General features: G+C 43.8%; 2 protein-coding genes and 1 long non-coding RNA gene across 3 annotated transcripts in view; 2 read left to right on the forward strand and 1 right to left on the reverse strand.

Moving 5' to 3' along the window:
* Nucleotides 1-16,259, forward strand: LOC106607553 (XK-related protein 5). The gene is made up of 7 exons (XM_014204591.3): nucleotides 1-253; nucleotides 1,688-1,871; nucleotides 6,425-6,609; nucleotides 7,126-7,338; nucleotides 10,720-10,889; nucleotides 11,570-11,681; nucleotides 12,115-16,259. Exons 1-7 carry the CDS (start codon nucleotides 127-129, stop codon nucleotides 13,134-13,136), a joined length of 2,013 nt encoding a protein of 670 aa, XP_014060066.1. The 5' UTR covers nucleotides 1-126; the 3' UTR covers nucleotides 13,137-16,259.
* LOC145879872 (uncharacterized) lies at nucleotides 2,124-16,726 on the reverse strand. Its single transcript, XR_014392695.1, has 2 exons — nucleotides 16,597-16,726; nucleotides 2,124-7,324 (listed from the first exon to the last, which is right to left on the reverse strand). It is a non-coding gene; the product is annotated as an uncharacterized LOC145879872 (long non-coding RNA).
* Nucleotides 16,649-18,323, forward strand: part of LOC106607554 (translocating chain-associated membrane protein 2) — a 19,741-nt gene continuing 18,066 nt past the window's right edge. The window contains exon 1 of the mRNA XM_014204593.2: nucleotides 16,649-16,856. Coding sequence (XP_014060068.1) covers nucleotides 16,737-16,856 — 120 coding nt within the window. The 5' untranslated portion in view covers nucleotides 16,649-16,736. The remainder of the gene's footprint in view (nucleotides 16,857-18,323) is intronic.

An 18,323-nucleotide genomic window follows, 5' to 3' on the forward strand; every position in this document is an offset into this window, starting at 1 on the left:
CGTCAAATATTTTTGACGGGAGCCAGCCTGGAGGACGAGTACTGGTAGGTAACGGATCCACCAAGGGAGAAGGATGACAATAGTAATGTCCCCGGCTGGTTCCCGCGGCGCCCAAGTCTCCGTATCATGATAAACACTGGGCCTGTCGCCCATATGATGCCCGTGGCGGCTCGGAGTGGGTCCTGGATTGCGTGGTGCCAGGCTATCCTTTTTGGTGTGTCGGGGTTGGTGATATTGGCTGAAAGAACCGCGCGTAAGTGGATACCAAACGCTACAGTAGCTGCAAATTAACATTCACAGCATGTTCAATCATGCATTGGACTGCGTTAGTGACCTTCAATTAGTTATATGCAATGGTAGAGTTCTTGTTTTTCCGGGGAAATGTGTTAGTATGGACTTCATGGAATGCGTATTTAGCTAGCTAACGTTACACGTCTAGTACAGTTCAGCATCACTTGGCTAACATTAGCCTAGTAACGTTAGCCACATTAGCTAGCTAGCTACTGTATGTGCATACGTTAATGTGAATGTGGCCCGGTAACATTGCACGAATTACCCCCGACCTTTCTGTTTCATTCTCTATAAGTGTATAGCCAGTTTCATTGCGGTCTTTTAAGTTGAAGGCTAGCCTTTATTTCTACCGAGATGTTTTTTGTTTTTGTATGCATATCACACGCGGGTCAGTCGAAGGGCACGGAGAGATTAGGTCTCCTCCGCGCCGTTATCCGGGAAAAAGGCGCCGTGCATCCTTGTGTAGAGGAGTAAGCAGATCAATGACAAGGTCGTCACTAGTTACCACAGCCACAAAGTCATAAACCCCTCCCATCTCTACAATTTGCGCTTCTAAAAATTGAATTTTAGCCCTGATCTTGACCCCTATTTTTTACGATAGACAATTTCAACTTTGTGGCTTTGGAAACCCAATGGACAAGTAGCACAAGTCAGAGAGCCCCATCGAAGGCAACTGACTGCGCGAGAAGAAACTTTGGCCTCCACACAGATGGATTTCACCGGATAAAACTACTGTGCCTTCAATATGTAACTCATATTTATTTTTAGGGGAATTTAATATCTTATGCTCGTCTATAACTGTACTTTGTCATGTATTTGTACGTTTTATGTTGATCCCGGGAAGAGGAGCTGCTGCATGTGCAGTAGCTAATGTGGATCCAAATAAACTAAGCCTGAGAGCCTCTCTAGGGCCCCACCAACAGAGACAGTCAGTCCTGATGGATAAGACAGAAATAATCAATATCTATCCATCAAGAGCGCTTCTCTCCCCTTGCCAAGTTTGTGGTCAAGAGGCATACACATAAATAGCATTTCATTAATAATGATCAATACAGGGGATTGTTTCCAAATATACCATTCATTCATTTATCCAGCCATCCACTCACTAAGTCACTCACCTCACTCACTCACTTGTTCATTTATGTAGCTGGCATTGTGTGCAATGGAATGTATAACCATTCACTCCCACCATAGACTGTTCAGAATGTAACCAAAAGAAAGTCAAAGTGACGCCTTCACATATGAAACAATGGTTTTAGAACGTGAGGCGCCATAGAATGTAACCAATATATTCTGTATGTAGGTAAATAGACCTTGTAGTAGACTGATGCACTATTACATTGATATAAATGTATAATAGACCTATTTCTTCCCTCTGTGTGTGTGATCTATAAAGTGATCTATTGTGTAGGATTCTACCTATGGAATGAAGAAACGCAGTGGGCTGGGATGACCCTCGCCTTCCTGTTGCCGGGGATACTGGTCCAGGTGTTGAGTCTGAGGTGGTACTGTGACGACGGGGAAGACCACTATTGGTTCCTGACCGTCACACATGTGTTGCAACTGGGCATCTTCCAAAGGTGAGCCCACCTGAACAATCGCTACACCTGGGTATGTTCAATAGGCACAAAAGAAATGAAAACCGATTGAAATGTGGAGGTACTAGCTGAACTTGACCAATTAGAAATGTCCGCTTTTGTTTTCTGTCACAAAATGCTTTTGAACATTTTGTTACAGTGTGAACAGGACCCTGACAACAGAACGATCTGCCTCAGAATTATAAATTGAAGGAGATGTTGCTTTCAGCTCAGAATAATTCAAAGTAACAATCATTTTGAAACCAGCCTCTGATTTATTTAGTTGGATAAATAAGATCTCCTGTCCTATCTGCCCTCTAGTACTATAACGTAAGTGATGGGCATTATTTTATTTGTTTAAATTTTATTTCACCGTTATTTAACCAGGTAGGCAAGTTGAGAACAAGTTCTCATTTACAATTGCGAGCTGGCCAAGATAAAGCAAAGCAGTTCGACAACATACAACAACACAGAGTTACACATGGAGTAAAACAAATATACAGTCATTAATACAGTAGAAAAATAAGTCTATGTACAATGTAAGCAAATGAGGTGAGATAAGGGAGGTAAAGGCAAAAAAAAAAGTCCATGGTGGCAAAGTAAATACAATATAGCAAGTAAAAACACTGGAATGGTAGATTTGTAGTAGAAGAAAGTGCAAAGTAGAAAAAGAGTTAATGGGGTGCAAAGGAGCAAAATAAAATAAATAAATACAGTAGGGGAAGAGGTAGTTGTTTGGGCTAAATTATAGATGGGCTATGTACAGGTGCAGTGATCTGTGAGCTGATCTGACAGCTGGTGCTTAAAGCTAGTGAGGGAGATAAGTGTTTCCAGTTTCAGAGATTTTTGTAGTTCGTTCCAGTCATTGGCAGCAGAGAACTGGAAGGAGAGACGGCCAAAGGAGGAATTGGCTTTGGGGGTGACCAGAGATATATACCTGCTGGAACGCGTGCTACAGGTGGATGCTGCCATGGTGACCAGTGAACGGAGATAAGGGGGGACTTTACCTAGCAGGGTCTTGTAGATGACCTGGAGCCAGTGGGTTTGGCGACGATTATGAAGCGAAGGCCAGCCAACGAGAGCGTACAGGTCGCAGTGGTGGGTAGTATATGGGGCTTTGGTGACAAAACGGATGGCACTGTGATAGACTGCATCCAGTTTGTTGAGTAGGGTATTGGAGGTTATTTTGTAAATGACATCGCCAAAGTCGAGGATCGGTAGGATGGTCAGTTTTACGAGGGTATGTTTGGCAGCATGAGTGAAGGATGCTTTGTTGCAAAATAGGAAGCCAATTCTTGATTTAACTTTGGATTGGAGCTGTTTGATGTGAGTCTGGAAGGAGAGTTTACAGTCTAACCAGACACCTAGGTATTTGTAGTTGCCCACATATTCTAAGTCAGAACCGTCCAGAGTAGTCATGCAGGACAGGCGGGCAGGTGCAGGCAGAGATCGGTTGAAGAGCATGCATTTAGTTTTACTTGTATTTAGGAGCAGTTGGAGGCCACGGAAGGAGAGTTGTATGGCATTGAAGCTCGTCTGGAGGGTTGTTAACACAGTGTCCAGAGAAGGGCCAGAAGTATACAGAATGGTGTCGTCTGCGTAGAGGTGGATCAGAGACTCACCAGCAGCAAGAGCGACATCATTGATGTATACAGAGAAAAGAGTTGGCCCAAGAATTGAACCCTGTGGCACCCCCATAGAGACTGCCAGAGGTCCGGACAACAGGCCCTCTGATTTGACACACCGAACTCTATCAGAGAAGTAGTTGGTGAACCAGGTGATGCAATCATTAGAGAAACCAAGGCTATTGAGTCTGCCGATGAGGATGTGATTGACAGAGTCGAAAGCTTTGGCCAGGTCAATGAAAACGGCAGCACAGTATTGTTTCTTATCGATGGCGGTTACGATATCGTTTAGGACCTTGAGCGTAGCTGAGGTGCACCCATGACCAGCTCTGAAACCAGATTGCATAGCGGAGAAGGTGCGGTGGGATTCGAAATGGTCGGTAATCTGTTTGTTGACTTGAGTTTCGAAGAACTTAGAAAGGCAGGGTAGGATGGATATAGGTCTATAGCAATTTGGGTCAAGAGTGTCCCCTCCTTTGAAGAGGGGGATAACAGCAGCTGCTTTCCAATCTATGGGAATCTCAGACAACACGAAAGAGAGGTTGAACAGGCTAGTAATAGGGGTTGCAATAATTTCGCCAGATAATTTTAGAAAGAAAGGGTCCAGATTGTCTAGCCCGGCTGATTTGTAGGGGTCCAGATTTTGCAGCTCTTTCAGAACATCAGCTGAATGGATTTGGGAGAAGGAGAAATGGGGAAGACTTGGGCGAGTAGCTGTGGGGGGTGCAGTGCTGTTGACTGCAGTAGGGGTAGCCAGGTGGAAAGCATGGCCAGCCGTAGAAAAATGCTTATTGAAATTCTCAATTATAGTGGGTTTATCGGTGGTGACAGAGTTTCCTATCCTCAGTGCAGTGGGCAGTTGGGAGGAGGTGTTCTTATTCTCCATGGAATTTACAATGTCCCAGAACTTTTTTGAGTTTGTGTTGCAGGAAGCAAATTTCTGCTTGAAAAGGCTAGCCTTAGCTTTTCTAACTGCCTGTGTATATTGGTTTCTAACTTCCCTGAAAAGTTGCATATCACGGGGGCTGTTTGATGCTAATGCAGAACGCCATAGGATGTTTTTGTGTTGGTTAAGGGCAGTCAGGTCTGGGGAGAACCAAGGGCTATATCTGTTCCTGGTTCTACATTTCTTGAATGGGACATGCTTATTTAAGATGGTAAGGAAGGCATTTTAAAAAAAATAACCAGGCATCCTCTACTGACGGGATGAGGTCAATATCCTTCCAGGATACCAGAGCCAGGTCCATTAGAAAGGCTTGCTCGCTGAAATGTTTCAGGGAGCGTTTGACAGTGATGAGTGGAGGTCGTTTGACTGCTGACCCATTACGGATGCAGGCAATGAGGCAGTGATCGCTGAGATCTTGGTTGAAAACAGCGGAGGTGTATTTAGAGGGCAAATTGGTTAGGATGATATCTATGAGGGTGCCAGTGTTTACGGCTTTGGGGTGGTACCTGGTGGGTTCATTAATAATTTGTGTGAGATTGAGGGCGTCAAGCTTGGATTGTAGGATGGCTGGGGTGTTAAGCATGTCCCAGTTTAGGTCACCTAGTAGCACGAGCTCTGAAGATAGATGGGGGGCAATCAGTTCACATATGGTGTCCAGAGCACAGCTGGGGGCCGAGGGTGGTCTATAGCAGGCGGCAACGGTGAGAGATGGATTTTTAAAAGTCGAAGTTCAAATTGTTTGGGTACAGACCTGGATAGTAGGACAGAACTACGTTGTAGTTAGAGATGAAGATTTCAGAGTTTTTGGTGGACTTCCTAAGCCAGGATTCAGACACAGCTAGGACATCCGGGTTGGCAGAGTGTGCTAAAGCAGTGAATAAAACAAACTTAGGGAGGAGGCTTCTAATGTTAACATGCATGAAACCAAGGCTATTACGGTTACAGAAGTCATCAAACGAGAGCGCCTGGGGAGTAGGAGTGGAGCTAGGCACTGCAGGGCCTGGATTCACCTCTGCATCACCAGAGGAGCAGAGAAGTATGAGGATAAGGGTACGGCTATAAGAATTGGTCGTCTGTGACGTCCGGAATAGAGAGAAAAAGGAGCAGGTTTCTGGGGGCGATAAAATAGCTTCATGCTATAATGTACAGACAAAGGTATGGTAGGATGTGAGTACAGTGGAGGTAAACCTAGGCATTTAGTGATGATGAGACAGATATTGTCTCTAGAAACATCATTGAAACCAGAAGATGTCATAGCATGTGTGGGTGGAGGAACTGAGAGGTTAGATAAGGTATAATGAGCAGTGCTAGAGGCTCTACAGTGAAATAAGCCAATAAACACTAACCAGAACAGCAATGGACAAGTCATATTGACATTAAGGAGAGGCATGCTTAGCCGAGTGATCAAAGGGTCCAGTGAGAGTTAGATAGCTAGCCGAGCCATAGGTAGCAAGCTGGTAGAAGATGGAGGTCTGTTTTTAGCCACCTCATGCGATTCCGTCTGTAGATTAGTGGGGTTCCGTGTGGTAGGGGGGACCAGTCCAATTGGCAAAATAGTTAGTTATAGTGGCCCAAGAAAATTGTCCGATAGACCTATTCAGATAGCAGCCGATAAGACAGCTAACGATTAGCGGGCCGCAGATGGGCATTCAGGTTACGTCGTGACGGAGGGGCCAGTTGGATAACTCCCTCGGGCAGGCAACGCCGGTGGTCCAGTCGTGAAGGCCCGATGGGGCTCCGCATCGGCAGTAAAACGGGTCCGGTTAGAGGTTACCTTGAGAGGTTTACGTCATTAAACCTACAATTTTTGCATTTTATGTGTAGATCATCTTTAGAATTCTACATATCTAAATTGCAGACACACAATCCCACCAACACACATCATCATCCACATACACCATACATAACCAACTACCTTCTAGAGCTGCCCCCATTGCACCAGCTCTGTATTACAGCCATTGCTCATTGTTTCCCCCCTCTGGCAGGTTGTGGGACTGCATGATGTCCGTATGGGACATGCAGGGTACTGCGGGGGAGCTCGGGGCGGCTGTGATGCAGCAGGCCGATGTGTCTGCCCTCCGCCTTTTGGAGGCCCTGGTCCTCACCCTCCCTCAGACACTGCTGCAGACCTACGTCTTAGCTGTCACTGACGTGGAACTCCACTCCCCGGGTAAGACGCCACTGTACCCAGGCGATGCTTAATTTCATTCATTACAAAGAAACAAACATGTAGCCTAAATCATATCTAATTAATTACTACGTAATAATTACACTTTTACTATCTCTTAGTGGGCTGGTATTCATAGTAGGAGTGCTAATCTAAGATCAGGTCCCATCCATGTGATCTTGTTAATTATGATCCACAAGTTAAAACAGAACCTAAATCATATATTTTCATATCCTAAAGAGCTGATGACTCCTGAATGTTCATTGAAATCGCAGCAAACTGTACTGTCCATCAGATTGTGCCAGCTCATCTGGCACCATAGACTTATATAATTAGGCTGGGACCCTTGTTGAGAAGCCGGTTACAGCCGGTCACTTAGAACATATTGGTTATTACTATACATGCCATTTTCTTAGTAAATACCTTGTCATTTTTGTACCCCAAAATGTCTGTATACCTTAAAACATGTCTTAAATTTCTCTCCCCCCCACTCCCTTACCCACCCATCCCCCTCCACAGTAGCGGTGTGCGCAGGCCTGTGCCTGCTGTCACTGTCCTGGGCGCTGGTGCTGTTCAGCCGGGCGTGCTGCCTGATCCGCCCGGGCCACCTGGCCATGCCCCCGGCCGCCCTGCTGTGCCAGCTGCTGTGGAGGGCGGGCATGCTGGGCGCCCGCGTGGCAAGCCTCATGTCCTTCGCCCGCTACTTCCACTGGTGGACCTGCGGAGTGGCAGGTGAGAGAGAGAAAGGGAGAGCGAAAGAGAGCGACGAGGGAGGGAGGGAGGGTAGAGAATTTTTTTTAAGAAGGATCATTTTTCTATTTGTTTTTGATTTTTAAGACCCCTTGAAGTATATATATATATATATATATATATATATATATATATATATATATATATATATATATATATATACTGCTCAAAAAAATTAAGGGAACACTTAAACAACACATCCTAGATCTGAATGAAAAAAATAATCTTATTAAATACTTTTTTCTTTACATAGTTGAATGTGCTGACAACAAAATCACACAAAAATAATCAATGGAAATCCAATTTATCAACCCATGGAGGTCTGGATTTGGAGTCACACTCAAAATTAAAGTGGAAAACCACACTACAGGCTGATCCAACTTTGATGTAATGTCCTTAAAACAAGTCAAAATGAGGCTCAGTAGTGTGTGTGGCCTCCACGTGCCTGTATGACCTCAATACAACGCCTGGGCATGCTCCTGATGAGGTGGCGGATGGTCTCCTGAGGGATCTCCTCCCAGACCTGGACTAAAGCATCCGCCAACTCCTGGACAGTCTGTGGTGCAACGTGGCGTTGGTGGATGGAGCGAGACATGATGTCCCAGATGTGCTCAATTGGATTCAGGTCTGGGGAACGGGCGGGCCAGTCCATAGCATCAATGCCTTCCTCTTGCAGGAACTGCTGACACACTCCAGCCACATGAGGTCAAGCATTGTCTTGCATTAGGAGGAACCCAGGGCCAACCGCACCAGCATATGGTCTCACAAGGGTTCTGAGGATCTCATCTCGGTACCTAATGGCAGTCAGGCTACCTCTGGCGAGCACATGGAGGGCTGTGCGGCCCCCCAAAGAAATGCCACCCCAAACCATGACTGACCAACCGCCAAACCGGTCATGCTGGAGGATGTTGCAGGCAGCAGAACGTTCTCCACGGCGTCTCCAGACTCTGTCACGTCTGTCACGTGCTCAGTGTGAACCTGCTTTCATCTGTGAAGAGCACAGGGCGCCAGTGGCGAATTTGCCAATCTTGGTGTTCTCTGGCAAATGCCAAACGTCCTGCACGGTGTTGGGCTGTAAGCACAACCCCCACCTGTGGACGTCGGGCCCTCATACCACCCTCATGGAGTCTGTTTCTGACCGTTTGAGCAGACACATGCACATTTGTGGCCTGCTGGAGGTCATTTTGCAGGGCTCTGGCAGTGCAGGGCTCTGGTAGCGGTCCTGCTGCAGGGTTGTTGCCCTGTTCCGGCCTCCTCCACGTCTCCTGATGTACTGGCCTGTCTCCTGGTAGCGCCTCCATGCTCTGGACACTACGCTGACAGACACAGCAAACCTTCTTGCCACAGCTCGCATTGATGTGCCATCCTGGATGAGCTGCACTACCTGAGCCACTTGAGTGGGTTGTAGACTCCGTCTCATGCTACCACTAGAGTGAAAGCACCGCCAGCATTCAAAAGTGACCAAAACATCAGCCAGGAAGCATAGGAACTGAGAAGTGGTCTGTGGTCCCCACCTGCAGAACCACTTCTTTATTGGGGGTGTCTTGCTAATTGCCTATAATTTCCACCTGTTGTCTATCCCATTTGCACAACAGCATGTGAAATTTATTGTCAATCAGTGTTGCTTCCTAAGTGGACAGTTTGATTTCACAGAAGTGTGATTGAGTTGGAGTTACATTGTGTTGTTTAAGTGTTACCTTTATTTTTTTGAGCATTATATATATATATATATATTATATATATATATATATATATATATATATATATATATATATATATAATATATATATATATATATATATATATATATATATATAAAAATATATATATATATATATATATATATATATTTTATATATATATATATTTTATATATATATATATATTTTATATATTTTATATATATATATATATTTTATATATTTAGATTTTTTATATATATATATATATATTTTTTATATATATATATATATTTTATATATATAAAATATATATATATATATATTTTTTATATATATATATATATATATATATATATATATTTTATATATATAAAATATATATATTTTGGGCCTTACTGCTATTAGCCCATACAAATGCATTTAATAACATATTCACTACATGGAACAGATAGTCCCCCCAAAAATCGAATGGAAGTTTGTTCTGAAGTGTCTATCCTATATCTGAGAGATATAAGAAAGATTAGTCTCCATATACTGTATACTTCCATTCATTTTTTCAACTGGTACTGAGGGACCTTCAGACGAGTCTTGTGAGGTCCGTGGGCTCCTAGAGCAAAACAACCAACATGTACGTGTTCCTGAGAGTCTCACCTTTCTACAGAGAGGTCATATTAGTGTGTAGCCCAAACTGCTCGGACGCTACAGACAGAAGTTGGCAGATCGGCTGTAACGACTTCAGACGAGACCCAAGACGCTTGTGGGGGTCGTCGAGCAAAACAGAGAACACCGTCGTGTTTGTGAGAGTCTCATCTCATAGTAGTTTGTAGGCCAAACCGTTCGGACGCTACAGACGATTCTGTGAGCAGACCGATTTTCAGGATGTCTCATGGTCTGACAACACCGCTCTACCTCTGTCACCTTTCACCGCAGATGTAGAAGTGTTACAAAGGCGGATGCGGTGGATTGAGACGCAGCCAATGTAGAAAAAAAACAGATAGCTCTAGCTTAAACTGACAGATTTGTATAGGGATTTTTGTATTATGCTAATTAGATTTCTGCCCAGGCAAAAGGGGGTTATTCCATTCCTCCCACCAGACTCCTGAGACCCCGTCCTCACAGGAGGCCTTTTTGCCTTTTGGTAGGCCATCATTTTAAATAAGAATTTGTTCTTAACTGACTTGCCTAGTTAGTCATGTAGGTGGACATTGGTTGCCAAGGAACAGGCTTTGAAGGACAACGTGTTGCATTAAGAAGATAGATGCCTTTTATTGATTTTACTTAATATATGTATTTATTTCTAATTTAACCTGAGGCTTTGTAAATTTGGTATAATGCACGTAGAGGTCAATTGTAGGTCAAATTAGTTTATTAAATCAGTTGATTATAATTGACCATTTTGATTGGCTGTGCTGTCAGATTGTAAAGGATCTGGAATCTGCATCGATGCATTATTTACTACAACCAAGTTCCCTGAGTAAACACAACAAAATAACCCCGGTCCACTCTTTCTCTCCTCCCTCTTTTCTCTCTCTCTCTGCACATCCTTTTTAAAATCTCCATTTGTTTATGGCCAGGCACCACACCCTAATTGGGATAATAAAAAAATAAATATTTTCATCATATCATAATCAACTTTTACCAGTAATCTCAGCTAGCTATCTATTTTTACGCTGACCTCCAGGCTTCCACTGGCTCACGGCGTCCTTCTGGCTGGTCGCCCAGCAACCGGAAATCTGTACCGGACCCTGGCGCTGGCGCCTATTCAACGTCGCGCTGGGATTGGTCCACATCTTCCTCTTCCTCAACGTCAAAGACGGACCCTCGCGCTTTCGCATGGCCGGCTTCTACGTGGTACGTATGTACGAGAGAGAGACACAGAGACTGCAGCACCTGGCCTCACCCTACTAGAATCTGAAGTCAAATGTCTACTGATGATCTGGTGCTTCTGTCCCCAACCAAGGAGGGCCTACAGCAGCACCCAGATCTTCTGCACAGATTCTGTCGGACCTGGGTCCTGACAGTAAATCTCAGTAAGACAAAAATAATGGTGTTCCAAAAAAGGTCCAGTTGCCAGGAAGAATTCAGTTGCCTGGAAGAAAGAATTCAGTAGAGGAGAAATTCAGTATGCTGCAACTGAATTGCCCTTTGGGGACAATAGGAAAGATCTGTTGAATTTAATTATATTCATTCAGATTTTTGTGCATGTTCCGATTCAGTTCCGTTTCAATTTCCTGCTTCTAAGTGGTACATATGATGAATAGGAGGACGAGGACTGCCATTCAGGGACAATAAAGATCTATTGAATTTAATTGAATTCTGTTTGAATCTCCTGCTGCTTGGTGTCATTCCTTGTCTTAGCGTTCACCCCTGTGTCTTTGTGACGAGTTGTATGTTTTGTATTTTTGGGGGGCCTATTATTTCACTCATGTTCATATGGGCGCACACACATGCTTTCTGTCCTTGCATTCCATTGTCCCGTCTTAGTCCGGTCATGACTTCTCCTGACATCCCTCTGACCTCTTCTCCTATAGGCCATGCTACTGGAGAACACCACCCTACTAGTGGCAGCGTCCGACTTCCTCAGTGAGAAATCATGGGATAGCATGATCCTCCCCATCGCTGTGCTGAGCAGCTTCCTGCTTGGTGAGTCACTCTTTGGATTCTCCCCCTTATGTAGCATTTAGTTGTAAGCCACTGGTTATGCCTGATGCCTGTGCACAGAACAAAGAGGATGTTATAAAGCTATTGCGTTAAAAGAAAACAAGTACTTCTAAAATTCATATTTAGATTTCATTTAGGGCAAATGTTTGCCACCAGAGAAACCTAAAATATTACAGATTTAGTCATGTTCATGGCTGTAAGGGATACATTGTCTATCTATCTAAGGCACCACGCCAAGCTTCAGACACAACCAACTGTTCCCCATAAGGAACTTTCAATCCCATCACCAAATTGCCTTAACCTTTAATGAATACTATCATTTGTTCAGTATTGTACATCACTGTCCATTCAAACACTCTGCATCACACAGAGCGTGTTTCTAAGTCTCCCCCTCTCTTATCTCTCTCTACACCAGGTGCCACCTCTCTAGTCCTGTACTACCGCTTCCTCCACCCCAAGTCCACCGAGATCGCCACAGGCCATGGCCTCGGCCACCGCAACCACCACATGGGCTCCACCTGCCTGGAGGGCCTAGAGCAGGGCGACTCTTCCTACTCCCTGGGGGGTGGGGGAGGTGACAAGAGCCTCCCCCAGGCCGCACCCTCCTCCCTGCACAATCACGGCAGCTTCTCCCTCTCTGGCGTGGCCGGCTCCCTCCTGGAGCATCCTGGGAGTTGCGGTCCCAGGCTGGGTAACTCGTGCCTCTGCCGCCACCACCACTGGCTCCTGATTCGCTTGGCACTAAAAACGAGTGACTTAGGAAAGATCAACCGGGCCTATGGTGCCGGCGGTGTGGTGGCCAACTTGGACGAGGACGATTACTGTTGTAACTCGGAGGCCACGGGTACAGGTGGCGGCAGGACTACCACGGCGTGTGGGGGCAACTACGACGGGGTCTCGGTGTCCGAATCGCAGGGGACGAAGCGGGGCCTAGCACCCCTCTCGGACTGCAAGGAGGAGTTCCAGAGCGCCAGCGATGAGCCCACATCCGCCGAGACGCCTGGCGAGGAGGAGAGCGAGGACAGCCTGGCGGACATGCAGAGCCCACTGGAGTCGCCGGTGTCTGACTCCTTAAAGCGCAGCTCGCCCGAGGGCAAATCGGTGTTCGGGGACAGCCCCGAGCCCTACTGCTGCCCCAGCACCACCCTGTCCAGCTCCACACTGTACTTCAGTGCCGACCCCCAGTCCCCCAGCAGAACCAGCAACCCACGCCTGGACCGGGCCAGCCCCCCCATGGGCATGGCAGGCCTCAGCTCCATCCCCAGCGACCCCGCCCTGCACAGGGACGTCAGGGGACTGCAGATGGGGCCTCGCTACACCTCCACACCCAAACTGGACTCTGGGGTGCAGGGGGACGCACCGCCCAGCATCCCTCATCTGAGTGGTCCCAGGAGGCAGCTGATACTGTCACGCCGAGACGAGAACGATGGATTTTAAGAACAAGGGAGGGCAAAAGAGAGGGAGGAGATAAAAAGAGATGGTGGAAAGAGATTGAAAAGTCAATGGAGAGGAAGCATAATCAAACACAAGCCCAGCTCAAAGCTAGCTAATTTAGAAGCACAAGTATCTTAAGTAATATACATTTCCTATAAAGCTGTCCGTTACCATTTCTTGCTGATTGTTCCGAGTACCAAGTAATTTCTATTGAGGATTTCCTATTCCGCCGAGTACCGGTACTTACTTTTTATAACAATAACTTTAACCCAGTTCAATCACCGCTACCTCCTAATCAACCAAATATAATACAATAAACAAATAATACCACATAAAAACCTATTTAAATGCTTCTAAAAATAATACTAGAAATGGTGACATGATCTCGGCTAAAGTGAAGATACCCGCTGCAATATGTCAGCTTAGTATCTGAACTTTGTTTTGGCTGGCATTTACAGATACTGTATCGGCCAGATACTGAGTACCATCATCGATAGTATCAGTGCACCTCTAATTTCCTGTTGTGTTTTTGTTATTCCTTTGAAAAGATACTCACTCCCCATACCCCCAAAATTAACATAATGAACAGGACAAGGGTTCACTGGGAACCAATTGTAAGCAAACGACCGAAACGGGGAAGGACTAAACTGAACTTGTCCGTTGCAAAATGTTTAGCTACGGTGTGCTGTGCACTAATGACTACACCCCAGGTGAACTTATACACTCATTTGCTGACATTGCTTAGGACAGACAGGGCTTCGTAGTCAACTCGACAAAACTGTTTGATGGTGAAATCAGACAGTTGTCTCACATTTATATGACCCATTTTGCCTTTTGCGAAGTTGTTCATATTAACAAACGTATTTATTGAGCTAATTGATGAATATTTTTAAGGTACATTGTTGCAAAGATATAAAACATTTTTTATTCTTTGTCTTAAAGACATGTTGAACATGTTAAGTTTTTCCAATTGAGAAACTCTAAAATATGTTGTATTGTACTGTCTCAGGCGCGTGGTTGTGTTTTAAACAGTTTTCACACCTCAAATGTGAAGGTAAATGGAAGAATAAGGGATATCCAAGACATATTTTGTGACAATGTTTTGCTGTGATCATTTTTTCATCTCTCTTATAAGAGATCATTGTGTTGTTGATTAAATGCTCTATAAAAGGACCCAGGGTAAGATACAGTGTCTTCAGAAAGTATACACACTCCTTGACTTTTTCCACATTGTTGTTACAGCCTGAATTTAATATTGATTACATTGAGATTTTTTGGGTCACTGGTCTACTCACAGTACCACATAATGTCAAACGTGGAATTATGTTTTTAAAATGTTTACAAATTATTTAAAAATGAAAAGCAGAAATGTCTTGAGTCAATAAGTATTCAACCCCTTTGTTTTTTAATTTTTTTATTTAACCTTTATTTAACTAGGCAAGTCAGTTGAGAACACATTCTTATTTACAATGACTGCCTACCCCGGCCAAACCCTCCCCTAACCCGGATGACGCTCGGCTAATTGTGCACTGCCCTATGGGACTCCCGATCACGGCCTGGTTGTGATACAGCCGGGATCAAACGAGGGTCTGTAGTGACGCCTCTAGCACTGCGTTGCAGTGCCTTAGACTGCTGCGCTGCTCGTTATGGCAAGCTTAAATAAGTTCAGGAGTAAAGAAATTGCCTAACAATCATGGACTCACTCTGTGGGCAAAATGTGTGTTTAACAGGATTTTTTTATGACTACCTCATCTCTGTACCCCACACATATAATTATCTGTAAGGTCCCTCAGTCGAGCAGTGTATTTGAAACAGATTCAACCACAAAGACGAGGGAGGTTTTCCAATGACTTGCAAAGGGCACCGATTGGTAGATCTTTTTTTTTTTAAAGCAGACATTGAATATCTCTTTCAGCATAGTGAAGTTATTAATTACACTTTGGATGGTGTATCAATACACCCAATCAGTACAAAGATACAGGCGCCCTTCCTAACTCAGTTGCCGGAGAGGAAGAAAACCGCTCAGGGATTTCACCATGAGGCCAGTGGTGACTTTAAAACAGTTAGAGTTTAATGGCTGTGATAGGACAAAACTAAGCCTGGATCAACAACATTGCAGTTACTCCACAATAATAACCTAATTGACAGAGTGAATTAAAAATATTCCAAAACATGCATCATGTTTGCAACAAGGCATAAAAGTAATACTGCACAAAATGTGGCAAAGCAACTGAACTATGTTTGGGGCAAGTCCAATACAACACATAATTGAGTACCACTCGCCACATTTTCAAGCATAGTGGTGGCTGCATCATGTTATGGGTATGCTTGTAATCGTTAAGGACTGGGGAGTTTTTCAAGGTAAGAAAGAAACGGAATGGAGCTAAGAACAGGAAAATTCCTAGAGGAAAACCTGGTTCAGTCTGCTTTTCACCAGACACTAGGAGATGTATTTACCTTTCAGCAAGACAATAACCTAAAACACAAGGCCAAATATACACTGGAGTTGCTTACCAAGAAGACAGTGAATATCCCTGAGTGGCCGAGTTACAGTTTTGATTTAAATCTGCTTGCAAACTTATGGCAAGACCTAAAAATGATTGTCGAGCAATGATCAACAACCAATTCGACAGAATTTGAAAAGAATAATGGGCAAATGTTGCACAATCCAGGAGTGGAAAACTGTGAAGAGACTTACCCAGAAAGACTCACCGCTGTTATCGCTGCCAAAGGTGATTCCAACATGTACAGTATTGACTCAGGGGGTTGAATACTTATCAAGATATATTAGTGTTTTTATTTTTCATAAAGTTTTTACACGTTAACATTTTTCTTCCACTTTCACATTACAGAGTGTGTTGTGTAGATTGTTGACAAAAAATGTCAATTACATCCATTTTAATCCCACTTTGTAAGACAATGTGGATGAAGTCAAGGGGTGTGAATACTTTCGGAAGGCACTGTACATAGGCAACATGTACAGAACACTGAAATTATGCTGGTTTTCATACTTTTCCCCCTCTCAGGTGCTTGCCTATTCAACATTTTGTTACATAGGTCAAGGCCACAGTTGATGTAATAACGAACAAGCAATAAAGGTTATATTGGGTGGACTTGATGCAAAAATGTGTTGTAATTATTTCAACTTTCATTTAATTCTATGTACACAAATGAATGTAGGAATTATATTATAATTTTGTATCTACAGTAAGAGCAAATTAGTTATGGTATGCTTGTAAGCATTACATAGAAATGCATAGGTAATATGGGGTAACTTTTGTGTCCATATTTGTCCTATGAAAAGAGACGGATGACTTAAACAAGCTCGATCATCGAACTATTTTTACATTCAAATCACTTCAAACATTTTGTTTTTGTTGTAAATAAGAAAATGCTTTGAATGTTCTGCAGCATTCTGTAATTCTGAAGTTGCTAGAAAGGAAGGAATTTCACTTAGCCTTACCTTTAATGAGGAATTTTCAAAACGTCCCCTTTTAGAGTAGGCACATGCGCAGAGCAAGGAGAAAGTTAACTCCTGAACTTCGCAGTCAGTTTTTTTTGGTTGGATAAAGTAAAAAGTCGGGAAAAAGTCATTCTGCTGAAATGGCATTCCGGAGGAGAAACAAGAGTTATCCCTTCTTCAGCCAGGAATTCTTAATACAGAATCATGCCGATATCGTCTTTAGTTTGGTCATTTTCATTCTGATTGGATTGATGTTTGAGGTGAGATGAATTCTGATTCCAATTTTCCCTCGTCTACCTCAGCTGTTTTTTTGTTGGCAGGTCCGCTACAGATTTAACCATGAGATATTCCAATGACATGTAGTTGAACGTCATGTAATATCTTTCATCTGTTTCATATGAAAGCAGTTGCAACTAACTTTTACTACCGCTGTTGGCTACATTGTTAATCATTTTAATATGTTATGCAGATATGGCGGTGGTTGGTAGATACGATACAATGTTGTAGTTTTTGTTACAACGCAATAGCGTTGGCTACCTAGGGTTACAAAGTAACAATTAGCTGTCGTTTGATCACGGTTTATGTGCAAGTTGACAGCGATGAAGTGGAAGTGAAAGACTGGACATTTGTACAGCATAACTTCCTATAATTTCCTTCATCTCGACATCGGTCTGTTTCTAGGCTACAGTAGTTCATCTAAAGTAGCTAATTTTGTCAGCTATAACGGGACTCGTTCAGTCTTAAATGTAGAAGTTTTTGCATAGCCTACGATTAACCAATTTAAAGTGTGTGTTTGGTAAGAATGGAAATCTTAAGAGTATGGCACTTTTTCATTGACGTTAAACTTTAACTAGTTCGGTGTGTTTGACATCAAGGAAAAGCTCATTTAAGGCACAACTAATTACCATAAACGAATAACGTTACATTTGCAGTGGCCCTTGGTTCCCGTTGACAAAGCTTTTCGACGAAGGAAGCCCGTTGCTCCAAAATGATCGAGTTAACTGCCACGTCTCAACCTTTGAGCGCTGCTGCAGCGGGTTATGTTGCAATGAAAGAGTATACGTGTTTGTTTTTCTGTGCACTGACCGTGACACGAATTGTGTTCCATGTTCTATTTGCGCCCGAGCTGTCGTTTTAATGAAATTACAAACGTTAGATTAGCGTTATACCCCTTCGACTTGGTTAGATAATTGAATGCTTCGACAAAAAAAAATGGTCGTCATAGGCCGGCTGATGAATTCACACGTAGGGAAACACTTGCTGTAGCCTAATCTGTCAACAACAAAAAAACCTAGTCTACGGTTCGTTTGGCGAAGTCATTTACATTGCTGTGACTGTTTTAGGTATCGATCCGGTATTCTCAGTCCCTTCGCGAGCTATTGGCCTTCATGTGTAGGCTACATATAGGCTATGGAGGGGGTTTCCTTGAGGTTTCACGTCTCGGAAAGTCACTGTGGTAACAGTTCACTCTGAATAGACCCATGCAAACTAGAACTCGGCGGGGTTTGGTTTTGACAAGGCACCAGGTGGCCCTGGCGCGCGTGGAATGTTGGCAACTTGTTAGTGCGCTCGAGTTTACCGTAAAATAAGCGTCATATCCCTTCGTCATCGCGAGACGACTCGTTTAAAAAAAATATATATATATATATACAGCACCGTCCCCCCTCGGAATTCACTTTAGAAGAACATCGTCAAATTACCCCCCCCCCCCCCCCCCCCCAAAAAAA

This window comes from Salmo salar, chromosome 06 (assembly GCF_965601325.2).
Source record: "Salmo salar chromosome 06, fSalSal1, whole genome shotgun sequence".
In the NCBI taxonomy this organism is placed as follows: Eukaryota; Metazoa; Chordata; class Actinopteri; order Salmoniformes; family Salmonidae; genus Salmo; species Salmo salar.

Bases quoted from the DNA above. Each gene is read 5' to 3' on its own strand.
- LOC106607553 (XM_014204591.3), top strand. From the start codon at position 127: ATGATAAACACTGGGCCTGTCGCCCATATGATGCCCGTGGCGGCTCGG. The intron at 1,872-6,424 runs GTGAGCCCACCT...CCCCTCTGGCAG, and splicing joins CAACTGGGCATCTTCCAAAG to GTTGTGGGACTGCATGATGT. The intron at 10,890-11,569 runs GTACGTATGTAC...CTTCTCCTATAG, and splicing joins GCATGGCCGGCTTCTACGTG to GCCATGCTACTGGAGAACAC.